Below are 18,310 nucleotides of genomic sequence, written 5' to 3' on the forward strand. Positions count from 1 at the left end.
TTTAAACCATGACAAAAGTTTCTTTATTGATCTGTTTCCATATTTTCATTTTTAAACCCTAACTGCTAAAGAGTGGGTTTAGGCCATTGTTAGGATAGTTATTTTGAACTTCGACCAGTCACATTGCTGGATCAAGTTGCTCTTGGACTATATGTTCTCCTTATTATGGAATTTCCCAATGTTGTTCCCAATGAGCTGTGGACTTGGTCAAGTTCAAATTTGCAAAGCCAAATTTTGAAGTCGGAAAATAGTTTTTTTTGGGGACAAATGAATGAATGAAAGTTGACATGCCATCTTCAGTTAGGTGCACTTGCTATGTTCGACTTTGATGTATTATATAAACCAGGGCGACTTAACCAAGCTGCGGATGCCCTTTCCAGGAGACCTCGTACAACCTCCAGTGATCCACTTATAACCCACTCTGTTTTTGTCAGTGTAGCAAAATTGTCTATACTACCGACAGAATTGCAACATGCAACTGTAGACTGTCAACTGAACGCCATCACCTGTAAAACCAGTCAATGGAATACGTCAGCGCTTGTGTTTTCATCCTATTCAAAGGATCAGTTTCATCCTATTCAAAGGATCAGAGAATTTCAGCTGAAGGACCCAGCCATCTCTTCCCGTATAAAGTTCTGGAAAGAGGGAAGGAAGCCAGTTGCTGGAGATGACACCTACCAAACGGTCCAGAAACTAAGCTGCTGTTAAGAGAGTGGGACAAATTATTAGAAAAAGAGGAACTTTCGTACCGTTCCTGCGATGGAAATGATCAACTTCTATTGCCCAAAGTTCTGCGTCCTGAAGTCCTGACTGCCTGCCATGATGAAACAGGACATGAAGGACATAAAAGGACAATTGCCTTGGAAAAGACCCGGTGCTACTGGCCTAAACTTGCCAAAGATGTTACCGAACATTGTGACAAGTGCGACCCTTGTACAAGGGCAAAGAATCCACCAAAGATAAGAGAACCGTTACGACACATGATGGCCTCAAGACCCAATGAACTGCTAGCCATTGATTTTACCCTGATAGAACGAGATGCATGTGGAAAGGAGAATATGTTGAGTTACTGATGTCTTTTCGAAGTTTACCCGTGCTATTCCAAAGGGATGAAACTGCTGTTACGACGGCTAAGGCATTAGCAACAAACTGGTTTCTTGTTTTCGGTGTACCCAAGAGATTACATTCTGACCAAGGGAGAAAGACAACTGGTTTAACAGGTACCTGTTGAAGACAACTGGTTTAACAGGTACCAGTTGGTTCAAATTTCTGTCTCCACTTTAAGGCACATAATGGTGGATCACCGTTGTCAGGGAAGGTTTATGAGTGGAGGGGGGCTTGAAAATTTTTGTTTCTCATAAAGGGCTTAAATGCAAAATAATGCAATTATTTCCTCTTTTTTTGCTCCCTTCGTTTTTTTCACCGTCGGACATCACGTCCCCAAATTTTTTTGTGGAGGTACTCTTTCCCCTGCCCCCCCTTCCCCGCCCTCGCTGGCTTTGCCACTGCAAAGATGTGGTATAACATATGTCTGATCACTGAATTGTTTATCCTATTTGGTACATTAAGGTAAAATGAAAAATTCACATAATAAATTTATGAGAGAGTTCTTCCAGATTGCTACGTATTCATATACTATCTGACATAGACATACATCAAAAGATTGAGACAAGCTCGCATCTATATTTAGATCAGTGATTCATAGTCTAAGAAAGTAAGACACATATTGCCAAGTGAAGATCAAGAAAAAAATAATTAATGTTTAAATTGTATTATGATTTAATTCCTTCTAATTTACTGTTGTTTTAAATTTTTGGTGACATGAAACTCTCAAATTGGGGCCAAAGACAATTTTTTCAATTTTTTCGATAATCACATTTTGTACGAGGTTCAACTTTGACTTCAACACCATATTCAATTTCGAAACCGAGGAGCAACGGCAACTTGCATTGCACAGCGTAAGCATTGCTTGGCACGGTTTAATACGATCAATCTAAGCAACTTTCAACTGTTAATCACCCAAGAAGATCTATAGAAGAATGGAAGTATTAACCGCCACCATCGGCCTACCTGTTGTTCCTTAAACTTGGAGGTAAGACTAACGTTAATTGTTAGGCCACTGGCACTTGTGACCGTTGTTAGGCTAGCGTTTCGCAATACACAAGTGCAATGACAGTGAGTAGCCTAGGTTTTCTATTGAGTACTGCAGTGCATTCTCAACAACTGTGCATTCTAAACACCAATTAACAATGTGTTATGTGTGTATTGGGCTAGATTGAACAGTCGCACATAATCTTCTAATTTATTTCCAAACAAATGCTGGGACTGAGTTTCAATACTGTACTTTAATTGAAGCTTAGGTCTACACTCATTTGGTAAAGATTTCTTCAATTTCCCATGTGAATCTAAATGGGTAGGCTATGTGATATTGAATAAAACAAGGCTAGACCTTCAAACTTACTGTTACAGTAGGCTGAACAAATTATGTTGGCTAGTCAACGGTATTATATACTTTAGTACTACTACTAGTAAGACTAAAAAAACGACTAAAAGACAAACTGACTTAGTGTGACAAAGAACTGTTTCTTCTCTAGCCTAGGTCTAAATAAGACTTGTTAAGTGAGCAAGCAAAATAACAACTTAAAACAATTAGGCCTATAAATAAGATTTAGCCCATGTTTTATTATCTCTGTAGTCTGGGCATTTGATTATGGTTGCAATGATGACACTCTGGTTCAAATGTTCAGCTTTATACAGTCTGCTTCAGACTTTGGGAATCCTTTTTTCAGACTATTGTGGAAGCAAATCTCACATCACTTTGTGGTGACAACTATATTTCATTTTTTCAAATGATTCATGACTTCTGCTGCTTTGCTATTTCCTTTTTCCAGGAAGAATTGAAAAACCAAATATCCAGGTGAGGTTTCCTGTGATGTACGACACGAGTGTGGAGGCAACAACAGAAGAGGAGAGCGTATATGGCTTAAAGACAATGGTATAAGATGATATTAAGAGTTTATCCAAGAGTCCAAAAAGCAAAGGAACAAGTGCCATAGAGAAAAAAGATGGAAGGGTGAGTTTAACTATTGTACCCAAATGTGTAATGATATTATTTAGATACTTTTCATAACCTGTTTATATATGATATATAAAAAACAGTGTGGTACATCATTTACGTACAAGCGTCATAAGTTTGGCCAATTTTTTACTGATTTGGGATAATTATAAACATGGTTATTAAGCTTTGAAAAATAACTTGGTGTTATAGTGCAAAGCTAGTAATTATTTGGTAAAGCTGCTATTCCTGGCTTATAACTTGAGGGACCTTGATTTAAATGTTTACCTCCCAATATGTTGATATAAAATTTTAATGTTAATGTATGTTTATGATAATGTGAGTTATCATGTGCTATATCTGTATATATGCTTACAGGTGTTTATCATATTTTCTGTTCATAGGTCAATATTGGTGCAGATTTTGGGCTTCCTGAAGACAAGTGGGAGGCCATATGTAGTTAAGAGAAACACTCTATGTTCGTGAAGACTTTACTGGTGTTGATTTGGGGTACCAACACTTTGAAAACGAAAGTCGTTGGGAATGCTTGCACACGATTCAACAGTGACAGAGATGCAAAACCGCTGTTGTCTCCCGTGAAGCTTAATGCTATGGAAGGTTAGTCATTATGAAAAGCTTTCAAACAAGTTACCATTTATATTACAAGCTCATGACTTAGTACACTAGTGTGCAATATAATTTACTGAATAAGCTGTTTTTCAGGAGTAAGTAATTTTTTAACACTGACAGAACTATTTATCAGTAGGATTATGCATTCCAGTATCATGAGTTAACAACTGATATCATTTTGGTTGGTTCTTAATTGCCTTGGAGTTCTGACAGGAAGCCTACAATCAAACTACCATAGTGGTGTAGCTTTTCCAACCAAAAGATTAAGCAAACCCAAATTCTAAACCAAAAGAATGTTCTTGGTTAGACTGTGATTGCTAGTCCATTCAGGTTGGATACCAACAGAGATAAATATCGTGAGACATTCTAAACCATAGGAAAGTTTGACCTTAACTTTCCATGAAAGCACTCATCTAGCAATGCAAGAGAGTTTGTTAAGTTTCAGGACCACACTGTTACTGTTAATCATGATAAGTCAATTCTTAAGTGTTCATACGCTTTGTTTCTAGCAGCACAATTTGTGGAACGTTTGAAAGAAAGCTGCAGTTTACTGAGGAAGCTGCAAGGTTCAGCAAATACATATCCGAGAAGCTGACGTCAATCGTAAAACAAAGAAGGCCTTAAAACATTACTATCATATTATTTTTTTCAATAGTTATTACTTACCATTAAACAGTCTTTAGTTTTATTCAAACTGACAGCATATTGCTGTCACTGACAAGTTAACTTTTCAGAGGAATTTTTTTAGACAGTTCTTTTTTCAAAGTAGGATTAAACCCATATTTATTATTATGTTTTAAACAGTTATTGTTTGCCATTATATGGTATTTAGTTTTTTAATTAAATTCAGGAAATGGAAAGTATGTTGCTGTCAATTACAACTTAAGTTTTCAATGGAGATCTTCTGGACAGTTTTTTCTTGAAAGTGGTTTAACCATGACTATTATAGACTGATGTTGACTTTTACTTGGCAAAGTCATCTTTCCACTTTTGCCTTATTTTTTTTTAAAGAACTAACATTTCTAGTAATCAGTATGTACAAATGCCATTAAACAGTATTAGATTTTTATTCAAACTCCAGAATAGACAGTATATTGTCGTCACATATGTGTTCAGTATAAATATGCATTACAAATACATGCTTTGTAGGTAAATATTGTTTTTTAAGATCTGATTGGTAGCCAATTTAAGAATGAATTCCTTTCAAAAGGTTACTGTCTGACTAGCTATTATTGTCTGCCTAGCATGCAGAATTGCACACTACATAGTTTGGTAATGCTAACTCTTTAATAACTTTTATCTATTCAGCTGTAACTTTTATTTTGATATAATGATTGATAAAAAATTAACCTTTATATTGTTTTAACAGATAGAGTTTCCTTTCTTAATTGCCACAGCAATACATATAATCATTGTTTTAATGAACATATTTAGTTGGTATTTCATATTATATGTAAGTTTTTAATGTGTAATATGAAAGCGTTTACTTCAGAAGTTTGCTTTCTTGTTTAGACTCCAAATTTATGTTTTCTTTTTCATTGCCCTCAACTTAGCATTATTGTGCAGTACTATACTTTTGCCATTCATGTTTGATCCATTAACTTGTCTTAACTTTGTTGGAATAAAATGATATTTTCAGATTTTTGTTAACAGTGATTTTTACTCCATCTGCTGGAAGTTCTCCCTCGCCTTTACTTGCTTGTTAAGTGTTAGACCTACATCATGTGCAACTGTAAAGAGTAATTTTAACCTGTTGAAATTCATCGCCACCTGTTTTCACCAATTGAAAACAATTGATTGTAGTGATCATGTGTAGTATCTGTTCTTTTAGAGAAAGGTGATACACACCTCACGATTATCACACAGTCCCGATGCAAGGGGACTGGGGTTAGAAGCGGATCAGTCGTTCAGTAGTTTGGTTTTCGTGCCCAGGTTCTTTCGTTTGTAGTGATGTATGTAGCGAGTGATGTACGTTTCTTTACTGTTCGTTGGTCAGTACGTGTTGTGCATATGCAAGTTGGTTGGTAGTTAGCACAGTGTTTGCGTACGTATTTTACATACAGCCTGTTTGCAGTAACACAGAATCGAGATTTGAAGCACGAAAGGTTACTAAACATGGAGGTGAATTCCGGAGTAAGTGTTGATCCCAAAGGAGGGAGGCCTTTACTTTACGGCCCTACAAAGGAAAGTAGTAGAAGGGTTTCTCAAAGAAGGAAAGACGCCACTAAAATTTTCCTTCTTCAATGTTACGTTGACTGGCAACTGGAAAAGGACCTCCATCAACTAAGTCGAAACCTGAAACAGATGTCTAATGCTGACTTTGTCGAACATCTGATAGCAGATCATGCCAAAAGGTAGCATAACTTTAGGACTTGTAGCATCATCCATAATTAAAAAGGGCCTATATTATGACACTTCATGTGTTGTCAAAGTTGTTATGTGTTCGTTTGGTGATTCTTTATTAACAAAACGGTTCTAGCAAAGGTCAGTCGCTCCTAACAACCCTAACCAGTCGCGACTGGTTAACAAAATAATAGGCCCTATGCTAATTGTAGGCTTCTGTGACTCTGTAAGGGATTTACGGACAGTCCCAGACTATACTTTCAAAATTTTATGCCTCAACTTCTATGGGCTTGACTAGGTCAACTTTTACCAAAATGATAGATCAAAGGCCTAGTGATAACCATTGGTAAAAGTATTGTGGTAATGATCAAATGCTTTTGGTCACACAAGGCAAGAAAGCTATAATTTATAGCCTATCATTACACCATCATACTTTTACTGGTTACATAGAATAATGTTGCCACGATTTGTTAAGGGGGTGGGTTGATTTCTATATTTTATAAGCTTAATATTTATTTGCCAACAATATTGACAATGCATGCCCAGGTTCCCCTTTTTTGTATTAAAGTTCCAAGTAGGTAAAATAAAAGAAACTAATGCAGAAATAACAACAATTTCTGAAAATATATTTTTTTCAAACAGATGTAAGCCAAATGAAGACAAACAAGATGCTGCTATGCAAACTACCAATGAAGGCATCAGATCAGTTGGCACCCAGACAGAAGAAGTTCAAGGTACACAGATACTGATAGTATGGTGAATTAACCATTTTTGGACAAATACTATGTAATAATGCAATGGCATAGCAATGACTTATTTTAAGATGGGTTGGTGGATGATCAACAAATCTGTTGAATATTAGTCCTACTGAATGTTAGCACATACATGTATTGGTGCACCTAAACTGTATGCTGAATTGCATCACATAAACATGAAATGTCGGAATAGTTTGAAAAATTCATTTTCTATTAATTGACCCCATTAGCCCATTAGGTATCCCATTCCAGTTTTTCTGGTTATTCTTGCAAGGAAAATTCTGTTATAAAGATTTCAAGAACTGCACCATGTTACTTTATCCATCTTTCATAATTTGTGTTGTAATTGTGTGAGCATGGGAGTACTGTATATGTTTGTATGAGTCAATCTGTGAGATGTTTATCTGTTTTCAAAAATTAAAAATTTGGTAATAAACTGTGATAGAAGTTTTTCTTGCTCTTAAATACCCTAGATATGGGGTATGTGGGATTTACATGTTTTATTTGTTGCTAATATCCTTTATCCATCTGCAGTGAAGATTTTCAATGCGCACTATAGTCGCTAACTTATTTATCACTCCCTGTATCTTATGTCTTATTTGTTCTGTATTCTGTTTTATTGACTTAGCGCTCTGTTTATCGTATAAGTATACATTTTATGGTTCTTGCCATACATATTTCTTATCATTGGTATTTTTTTTTCATCGTCACTTTTATCGCAATGTTTTTATACCATTGTCGATAGCCTACCGGTATTTATTACTCATGCAATATCACTTTTTATATGTGTTTCAGCGTTTTGCGTTTCAATTTCATGTCTGTTTTAGAGCTCTTGTGTTTTGAACAATTTCCATTGTATTTTTATGCATGTGGCTGAATAAACCATCTATCTATCTATCTATCTATCTATCTATCTATCTATCTATCTATGAATATTTTAACAAGTTTATCTTTCCAAACAGTTCTAAATATGCATAGCAGAAAATTTCTACATTTTTTTTTATTTATTTTTTGAACGGATATCCTAAGAAATTTGACAATTGATTGCTCTTTGGATCTTTTTAATTAATAGCCACTTCGACCACAGAAGCTACTACTTCAACACCAGCAAAAAAAGCTCCCACAAAAAATTGGCCTGTATCAGCAATTAATCCCCCTACATTCCAATCCCAAAAAGACTCTGTAAAGAGAAATACTATGTAAGTATACATTGTTTATCTGTTATTATTCAATATGCTTCTTCTCTGACGAGCTGTACTGGATTCTAATGAAATGTAGGCAGAGCGATCTTCGGATGATGGACCAGAAAAAGGTGTTAACAATTTTTTTTTTACACTTTACAGTATATGCATCTAGAGTAAACATTGTAATACGAAATCTATTAAAACTGAAAAGTGATGAACCAAAATATTTGCCGGCCTTTTTTACACTTTCAATATTCATTAGTGACATTCATTAATGAGTAATGACATTGAACATTTCAATTGATTTATCAAGTAACCACAGTGCAGCATTGTTGTTTTTGGTATAATGACCTATACTTTTCCAATCTTTACCATACCATATTTTGATTTATTTATAGGACTGCCTTTCAAGATAAAAACTTTGAAGATGATGACTTTCATGAGGAGGAGAATCAGTTTGAAGACTGGGCTAGAGCTGTCCAAGAACTCAATCAGAGTGAAATTCCTATGTGAGTAGAAATGTCTAAAAATATGGCCACACCTACATCACTACTAGCTGGTGTATTGGGCTAATACTTAAAATTGTTACATACAACTCCCGTCTACCTTGCACATTATGTAAATCCACTGCAAGCTCTTCTTAGCAGCAATGTGGAACCTTTACCATTCTAAGAACATGTTATGTCAATATGTGGAACGTTTGAAATCTTGTATTCTTATCCAAAGCTATTTCTCATATTGGCAAGCAATCTTCAAGTCTTTTTCTTTGTGGTTACTGATTTTGATGAAATCCTAAACCTATGCAATCGATGTGAAAACGTAAACACTATTTAAAAAGAAGGAATTTTGGAGCGATTTCACATTACGTATGTTACTTTACCACATTAGTCGTGCCACAAGCCAAAGAAGAGTATTGTTTTGGTAGAGGTCAACATGGGTGAAATTATGAAAACCTTGTAAACATGATATCTCCTGAAGGGAAATTCAAAGAGATCTCATATGTAATATGTATGTGTACTACATAAAGTGGAAAAAGCCTTTCTTTTTGTAGAGGTGGAAGGTCATAAATTTGTGATCAGTTGGGGTCAAATCGTGAAAATGTTATAAACGTGATATCCCATGTTAGGGAAACTTGGAGAGATATCATACAGTAAGTGGTATTTAGGTGTGCTGCATTAGGGGCATTGGGTGTACAGTGTTTGGAGGTGAAAGGTCACTTGGGGTCAAATAGGGTTAAATTTAGAAAGACTTGTAAGAATGATATCTTGTGTTAAATATGTTGTTTGTCACATCAATGCTTTCCACCGTATTACTTAGATAAGGATCTTGCACATCCTCACCATACACTATGTCAGATGAAGTTTTGCATTCTATTGATATATAATTATCATCTAAATTTTAAATCATTTAAAATTATCATGATTTTCTTTACAGTGACCAATTGAATGCAATGTCTCTGTTGAAGCAGACGTATTTGGACATTGTGACAGTGATTATGAGAGCGAGGAAGACCCAGCAACAACAGAGCAAAATGAAACTGATATTGATCTGCAGGATTTTGCAGAGTCATTTGTGAACGAAGACAAGGTTATTGTTTGGGTGTCAAAAATACAGGATTTACTAAAAACGATCCATGGAGATGTTTGTCCTGTCCCAAATTTCCAGAGAAAGCCCGTCTTAGTAATTCTTTCTTTGGGTTTGCTTTAAAAATAAAATGGTCATGCAGCCAAGGACACCGACCTGGACAGTGGCTTTCACAGCCGTCGTTGAAGAAGATGTATGCTGGCAACCTGTTAATTGCAGCTGGTACAGTTTTGTCTGGCAACAGCATACATAAGACCATGCACTTCTTCAAATGAATGAGTCTCAAGTGTATCACAAAAGATACCTTTCATAGAGTCCAGAGACTGTATGTGTCACCTGTTGTTGAAAATTATTGAAAGAGGATGCAACAAGTCATTCTATCATCCTTTCTTGATCATCCTGTAACCATGGCTGGGGACGGCAGATGTGATTCTCCGGGGCATAGTGCCCAGTATTGCAGTTATGTCTTTACTGAAGAATCCTCCAAGCAAGTTATACACGTTGAAATTGTAGACGTACGGGAAGCTGGAGGGAAAAGTCCGAACATGGAGAAATTAGGATTTGACAGAAGTATGCATTTCCTCATGGACCAAATGAATGTGCTTTTTTACGTGACCCGCCATGCGGGATACAAAACGTGACGGCCAAACGGCACTACCGAACCATCCCATTCTGACAAACGAAACTAAGGTCTAGCGAGCCAAAAGAGCATACGCCCGCCGACCTGCAGAGACAAAACGCCCAACCCCCCCCCCACCCAAACATTAAAAAACGTACACAAGGACGACCCGCACGCAGCGAAACGAAAAACCCCTCCCCAGCGTCCAAAAAAGGCAGCCCCAGATGTGCAAGAATTAGTAACAGATGCCCACCTGCAAATTTCTGCTCTAATGAGAAACTCCCCAAAGTGCAACCAGGTCACACATCAACATCATGTATGGCATGGCTCGAAAAGCCTTGGCAAGAAAGTGCACAAAATTTCAGCAGTAGGAGAAAATATAATTTTGCAGAGCTGGATGACCTCTGTGAAAAACCACTTTTGGTATTCATCCGGTTACATCTCTATGTTCCGACGTCTCTATGTTCCGACGTCTCTATGTTCCGACGTCTCTATGTTCCGACGTCTCTATGTTCCGACATCTCTATGTTCCGACAATTTTTTGGGACTGTCATTTTTTTTACCCCAATTTTTTATGACCAAATTTTTGACACCAACATGTTTTCGGACCAACTTTTTTCTTTTTGACCAAACTGATTTTGGTCCCAAAAAATTTGAGTACAAACGATTTAATTTCGGGTCACAAGCAATTTTCGGTCACAAGCACTATTTGGGTCATAACAAACTTTGGGCCCTTTTTTTCCTGGAAAAAATTTGGTGCGTCCAAAAAATTGTGTCCTCCAAAAAGGTAGGTCAGAAAAAATGTTGGTCCAAAAAAACTTAAGTCCCCCCCAAAAAAGTTGGGTCCCAAAAAATTTGGGGCCCAAAAAATTAAGTCTCCCAAAAAAATTGAGACATAGAGACGTCGGAACATAGAGACGTCGGAACATAGAGACGTCGGAACATAGAGACGTCGGAACATAGAGACGTCGGAACATAGAGACGTCGGAACATAGAGACGTCGGAACATAGAGACGTCGGAACATAGAGACGTCGGAACATAGAGACGTCGGAACATAGAGACGTCGGAACATAGAGACGTCGGAACATAGAGACGTCGGAACATAGAGACGTCGGAACATAGAGACGTCGGAACATAGAGACGTCGGAACATAGAGACGTCGGAACATAGAGACGTCGGAACATAGAGACGTCGGAACATAGAGACGTCGGAACATAGAGACGTCGGAACATAGAGACGTCGGAACATAGAGACGTCGGAACATAGAGACGTCGGAACATAGAGACGTCGGAACATAGAGACGTCGGAACATAGAGACGTCGGAACATAGAGACGTCGGAACATAGAGACGTCGGAACATAGAGACGTCGGAACATAGAGACGTCGGAACATAGAGACGTCGGAACATAGAGACGTCGGAACATAGAGACGTCGGAACATAGAGACGTCGGAACATAGAGACGTCGGAACATAGAGACGTCGGAACATAGAGACGTCGGAACATAGAGACGTCGGAACATAGAGACGTCGGAACATAGAGACGTCGGAACATAGAGACGTCGGAACATAGAGACGTCGGAACATAGAGACGTCGGAACATAGAGACGTCGGAACATAGAGACGTCGGAACATAGAGACGTCGGAACATAGAGACGTCGGAACATAGAGACGTCGGAACATAGAGACGTCGGAACATAGAGACGTCGGAACATAGAGACGTCGGAACATAGAGACGTCGGAACATAGAGACGTCGGAACATAGAGACGTCGGAACATAGAGACGTCGGAACATAGAGACGTCACCATTCATCCAAGACATTCCAAGGTGATAGCAGTCTTCTGAAGGCCAAATTTCTTGGGATTCTTCACCATACAGTGAACGAACATGAGTGGGTATTTGGGACAGATGGCCGTCCTGGCAAGTGCAATTATCAAGAGTTGTAACAAGCAGATCGCGACAAACGTTGGTTGCAGAAGGGATCTATTCCACATAAGACTTTGGCAAAAGAGTTAACTGCTCATCGCTCCCTGAAGAGCCTCCCATACTATAGGAATTTCAGGCACACAGGAATCCTGGAATCCTTAAACAACCATGTCCTCATGTATGCCCCAAAAAGGCATTCATATGACTTTGTTGGTTTCAGCATTAGAACCAAACTGGCAGCCATTGATCACAACTACCACTCCAGTAGACAAGAAGCGAAAACCACAGATGGCCAACCTCGCTATGAGTGCAAATACAGTAAGAGTTCTGGTCGGTTCACAGCACAGCATGTCTTGGAGCACAAGACACATGGTTATCTTCCAGAACTAATGGCACTTGTTTTTGTGCAAAGAGGCAAGACACAAGATCCTCTGCACCAGAAAATTCCACTTGCACAAAATGACCCACGACGAATTCACCCTAGAATTTCAATGCTTCCAAGGCCAACCATCCAAGAACTGATCAGTAGCCACAAAAGCCGGTTTGAAAAACCAACAACTGAAAGATGACCACCTTATTAATTCGTTCAAATTGATCCAACTAGAATATGGTTCAGTAGTCAAAATAGTTTTCTCTCAATAGAGTTTTCATTATGGTTGCATGAAAATGGAGAACAGAGCATTTTAGCTTTCATAATGATTATATTGGTCTAAAGAACTGTAAGAAATAACTATTAAGATCTTCATAAATGTTATACTGATACTATAACAAATGTATGGTTATACCTTAGACTAGCCATGATTCTACCTCAAATGTTAGCAGTATCTCAAAGGAAGCATTCCTTGATGTTGTGTAATAAGCGGCATATGTATTTCAGTCACATGGCATACACAGTAGTTTAACTAAAAACTAAAGTTATAGATGGTTTTAGTATTTAACACTTTTTTTTCACTTCTGAACTACTCTTTATGGCATCTACTTTATTGCCTTCAGTCCTCCAAATGCCGTTAGCAATTTCAAAACCTTTCTATATGTTATTAGCAGCTGGAAATCTCATCCTGATTGCCCAAATGCAGCAAGATGGTTTCACTCTTCTTCTTCCTGCACCTAATCTGCCATGCTGCCAATAAATAAATTGTTTGTAGGCGTAGTGCCTATAATTTTTGTTTGTACGAACGGCTGCATCTGCCAATATGTCTTCTGTTGCCCGCATTGCTACCTCCAATACATGTACATTTATGCAGACAGTTAGGAAAACCTCACACGTAGACAGACAACCTTCCTGCAACCTGCAGCATTTTTTATCCACATCTTGAGGCATTTCTTTACACCGGCCACAGTTACACCATCCTGGGCCCTCAGGTGAATGGTCACTTTCCTCTTGAAATGAAGAATTCTCCTTTAAGAATTCACCTTCATATGCACCTGGGTTCCTTTTCAGTAGATCGGTGGCTACATTCTCCAAGTCTTCCCTCTGAAGCTCATGTACAAAGTTCTGTCCCAAAAAATCGCTATACTAAATATATTTTATGAGCATTTTCTTAACATATACAGTTTTGCATTCCACAGTGATAAACAAACAAACTTATGTCAAAATGAAATCAGTTGAAATTGAACTGAAAATTATGTTACCAAGTATTGAATCACATGTGCATTTCTTGTCATTGCACGTAGTGAAATGTGCCTGTGAGGTTAACATTGTCATTCTTGAAAGTTCCATTTTCTTTCTAAAATCATGTACGACAGTGAAGTGTGGATAGAGCATTGTCATTGACTTTGTAATAGTTTCTCCATACGTTCTTCTATCACATATCTGGTTATATTTACAGTTGGCAGTTGGCTTTCGTGGAGTGCAGACGTGTTTTTCGCTCTCGCTCTCCATCTGATACAGCTACTATCTTACCTTACTGTACTGTGCTATACTTCCCGCCAGGCGGGTGTGCGTTCGTCGTATATAGTTATCGTATATCGTTTTCAGTTTAAACCTGTGTTTAGTTGGTTTTTGTTTTTGTTACTCCTCTGGCCTAGCCACCTTCGGTATCATGGCATCGCGCCGTGATTCGAAAATTGTTAAGTTGACCTTCACCGGTGAACAAGCGGTTCCACCGGTGCAAGTTTTTAGTATTTTAAAGAGTAAGGGTGTTGTTGTGCCTGGAGAGGTTGATGCTTTACAAGCTCTCCAGGGTCGTAATACGTATGATCTACGTTTTACCAGTGACGTGACCCGGCAGAAGGGTGTCACGTTGCTGAGTGGGGTTGAAGGTTTGACAGTTACTCCATACGAACGTTCCGTATGGGTAACTGTCATCCACGTAGGATTAGAGGTGCGTCAAGAACTTGTCGCAACTGTTTTAGGTCGGTTCGGGGCTGTCAAAGCTATTAAAATGTGCTCCTACGCACAGGCCCCTGGGGTGTTCAACGGGCACCGACAGGTTCGGATCGACCTCAAGCAGGACATTCCCTCCTTCCTTTTTATTGCCGGGCATAAAGCTCACGTGCGTTACCCCGGTCAGCCCCGTACCTGCTTCAGGTGTGGGGAGACCGGGCACGAAGCTAAGGGCTGCCCAAATAAAAAGTGTGGGCGCTGCCTTCGTCTTGGGCATGATACCTCTGCTTGCCCAAGCGAAGTCGTGTGCTCACTCTGTGGGAAGGAGGGACATGTCTTTCGCGCTTGTCCCTCCTCTTATGTCTTTATGACAAAGAGTGGGGGTCAAGCAAAGGCGCCAAGTTCTGGCGCACCTACTGCCCCGGAGGAGGCTTCACGCAAGGAGGGGGAAACGGGTGAGGATTCACTCTCCGCACCTCCTTCACCCTCCCCCGTAGTTGCAGACCCCGTGCCCGCACCGAGAAAGTCTCCACCAGCTTCCCCCATCAACCCCGTGCCCGCACCGTCTCCACCACACAGCGAAGCGGACACGGGGTCTCCACCAGCTTCCCCCATCAACCCGTCCAGTTCCGTCCCCAGTCCGCCGCCGGTATCGCCAGATCCGGAGACTCTGTCTGACGACGACTCGGTCGTCCGGTCTCCGGAGGCTATGTCTGACAGCGACTCCGGAGGCTCGGTGATCGTCGAGCCGAAACGTGCCACTGGGACGAGCTGGTACGACGAGATGGGGGAACCCTCACTGAAAAGGTCGGCCTCAAGTGACGACTCTGACGACGATATGTCGTCTAGAGCGCGCTTGAAGCTTACAGAATCGACGTCGGCGTAGTTTTGCCCCATTGCCCTCTCATGGCCCATACATTTTCAGTTGCCACCTTGAACGTCAATGGCATGAGGGATCATCGCAAGCGCAGTCGCATTTTCCAATATTGTATTTCAATGGAAGTCGACTGCGTTTGCCTACAAGAAACACATATTTTGGAAGAAGATGTCCCTCTATGGGCCTATGAGTGGGGTGGTGGGCTGCATGCTTCGTTTGGTTCGTCTTCATCCTGTGGCACTGTCATCCTCCTGTCACCTCGTCAGGCGGGTTGTGCAACTAGGGTGGAGACGGATCACGAGGGCCGATTGGTTTGCATTCTTTTCAAGTATCCACAGGGTAACATCTCCCTTTGCAATGTGTATGCTCCCAATCGGCCTTCTGCTAGACGAGATTTTTTTAACACACTGCCTTCCTTTGTTCCTGGTAGTGCTCCATGTGTCATGGTCGGAGACTTTAACTGTGTCCCAGACTCGGGTCTTGACAGACTCGGGGCTTCTGTGTCTGCTAGTCCCGACGCTGGGATCACAGAATTGGACAGATTCACTTCCGCACACCTTTTAGCCGATGTCTGGAGGCGTATACACCCGTGTAGTACGGTGTATACGTGGGTGAGGCCTAACGGAGAAGATGCCTCCAGGATAGATCGAGTGTATGCGCCCGTAAGTTTTAAATTTTCGGGTTGCGAGACGCTCAGCTGTCCGCTCTCTGACCATGACACTGTGGTAGCACGTTTTGTTTTGCCTTCCATTTTCCCGATCGGGCGGGGCCTATGGAAGCTTAACTGTCGGATTCTTGGCGAGGCAGAGTTCCGCCAAGGTTTCGAGACCAGGTACAAAGGATGGCAAACATTGAAGCCGGCCTTTGCTTCTACATCCCAATGGTGGGATGATGTCAAGTTGCGCATCAAACGCTACGCAATTCAGTATTGCGTGAACCGCGCACGGCGTCGAAGAGAAAAATTCTCGAAGCTGTGCGCGGAGGTGAAGTTTGGCGACCCTTCGGCTGTCATCGCTTTGCAGACTTATCTCGATGAAAAGTACCACGGTGCCCGCGTCAGGGCCCGTGTCGAAGCGGTGGAAGCCGAGGAGCGCCCTTCACTGAGGTTTTACCAGTCCGTTAGCTCATCGGCAGGTGACAGACGCGTCCCGTCTGTGCGCGCTACTGATGGGACCGTGGTGAGTGACCCTCACGGCATTGTCCGCGTATATAAAGAGTATTATTCCAGTTTGTTTACGCGTGGCAATGTCGACTTGTCGGCACAGGCTGATTTATTGAGGGGAATCTCAAAAACCGTTCCCCACGATGTCAATGATATTTTGGGGGGCGGAATAACAACTGTTGAGCTTTGGAAGGCGCTTTCGAAGATGAAGAATGGCAAGTCCCCGGGTTCGGACGGGCTTCCGAGGGAGTTCTACCGAACCTTCTGGGCAATAATAGGACCCGACATCAGAGCCGTCTTCGAGGACGCCTTCCAAAACGGACTGTTAAACCAAAGTCAACGTATGGGCATGGTCATTTTGCTGCCCAAGTCTGGGGACCCCTTGGATCCCCGTAACAAGCGTCCGATCACCTTGTTAAATGTGGACTACAAGTTGCTGGCTAAGGCTTTGTGCAACCGCCTTGCACTGGCTATGCCGCATCTTGTGGGTGATCTCCAGACTTGTGCAGTCAAGGGTCATTGCATCCAGCAGAACTTGTGGTTGATGCGCGACTTGACCGACTTTGTTATTGAGCGTGATCTGCCATGTGCATTGGTGTCTCTGGACCAGCAGAAGGCCTTTGACATGGTGGATCGCGGTTTTTTAATGAATGTATTGGAGACGTCTCAGTTGCACCCGGTTTTTCGTAAATGGATTTCTGTTTTGTATGAAGAAAGTTTCAGTTCTGTTATCGTAAATGGGTTTTGTTCGGAGGTTTTTAACGTAGAGAGGGGGGTGCGCCAGGGGTGCCCTCTGTCTCCATTACTTTATGTTTTGTTTAGCGAGTCCCTCTCTCGTCTTTTGGAAAGGGACTCCAGACTTGTTCCATTCGTTGTGCCAGGGGGTGCCAAAGTGAAATGCGCTCAATATGCAGATGACGTGACATGTGTTGTTTCGAGTCTGGGCTCCTTTCGCGCACTCTCGCAGGATTTATCTATTTTTGAGAGAGCTACCGGGGCGAAGTTGAATCCAGAAAAGACAAAGGGCCTTCGTCTTGGTAGCTGGAGATACAGAGACTTACCATTCGGTGCGTCGTGGTCGGATCAGAATATCAAAATTAATGGTATATGGTTCGGCTACGATGCACCTGGTGATGTCACCTGGAGCGAGAGGGCTGAGGTATTTGAGAGCAGGCTCGAAACCTTTGGCACCCGCTGGCTTTCGATCCTAGGGAAAGTCACCGTAGTTAATCGTTTTGTTTCGCCCATCTTGTGGTACCCGGGCGCGGTGTATCCAATTCCGCGTCGCGTCCTGGTGCGGTTGGAGAGAGCGATATTTTCATTTATTTGGTCGGGTAGTACAGAGCTTGTGAAAAGGGCGGTAATGTACCAAAAACTGGAGAAGGGTGGGTTAGGGGTGGTTCATCTGGGAAGTAAGTTAACTTGTTTGTTATTTAAGCAGTTGTTTGTAGCGGTAACTGACCCAGGGTTGCCTTGTTCATATTTTCTACGTTTTTGGGGCGGTTTGCACCTGCGTCGATGGGTCCCGGCGCTGTTTAGCAACAGAGAACCGCATAGTAGTACTCCAAACAGGGTGGTGCGTGTCATTTGCTCCGCTCTGATTGAGTTGCCCCCTGTTGACCTGTCACAGCCGGCCCTCGTTCACAGTTCGTTGCGGGATAAGGCCTTGAATGCAATTTTTGTACAGGGACGTCATCCTGTCGAAGTATGGCGTTCGGTGCATTCAAGGCTGAATGGTTGCAGGCTCCGTGACCTTGCATGGAGAATTGCACACGGTGCCTTGGTGACCAATCTGAAAAGGTATCACTGGCGATTGGGTGATGGACTGTGCCCGAGGACCGGCTGTGACA

General features: G+C 41.2%; 1 protein-coding gene and 1 pseudogene across 1 annotated transcript; both read left to right on the top strand.

Moving 5' to 3' along the window:
• Positions 1 to 1,821: 1,821 nt before the first annotated feature.
• Positions 1,822 to 10,245, top strand: LOC139981924 (uncharacterized). The gene is made up of 8 exons (XM_071994352.1): positions 1,822 to 2,092; positions 2,892 to 3,073; positions 3,460 to 3,673; positions 4,198 to 6,039; positions 6,671 to 6,762; positions 7,856 to 7,982; positions 8,366 to 8,476; positions 9,402 to 10,245. Exons 4-8 carry the CDS (start codon positions 5,801 to 5,803, stop codon positions 9,541 to 9,543), a joined length of 711 nt encoding a protein of 236 aa, XP_071850453.1. The 5' UTR covers positions 1,822 to 2,092; positions 2,892 to 3,073; positions 3,460 to 3,673; positions 4,198 to 5,800; the 3' UTR covers positions 9,544 to 10,245.
• Positions 9,959 to 13,127, top strand: LOC139982511 (uncharacterized; annotated as a pseudogene).
• Positions 13,128 to 18,310: the final 5,183 nt, after the last annotated feature.

This window comes from Apostichopus japonicus, chromosome 16 (assembly GCF_037975245.1).
Source record: "Apostichopus japonicus isolate 1M-3 chromosome 16, ASM3797524v1, whole genome shotgun sequence".
NCBI classification, from domain to species: Eukaryota; Metazoa; Echinodermata; class Holothuroidea; order Aspidochirotida; family Stichopodidae; genus Apostichopus; species Apostichopus japonicus.

What these genes read in the sequence shown, in the direction of transcription:
- LOC139981924 (XM_071994352.1), top strand. Translation starts at nt 5,801, where the DNA reads ATGGAGGTGAATTCCGGAGTAAGTGTTGATCCCAAAGGAGGGAGGCCT. An exon ending in ATAGCAGATCATGCCAAAAG is followed by an intron (nt 6,040 to 6,670) that starts GTAGCATAACTT and finishes TTTTTCAAACAG; the next exon opens with ATGTAAGCCAAATGAAGACA. An exon ending in AATCAGAGTGAAATTCCTAT is followed by an intron (nt 8,477 to 9,401) that starts GTGAGTAGAAAT and finishes TTTTCTTTACAG; the next exon opens with TGACCAATTGAATGCAATGT.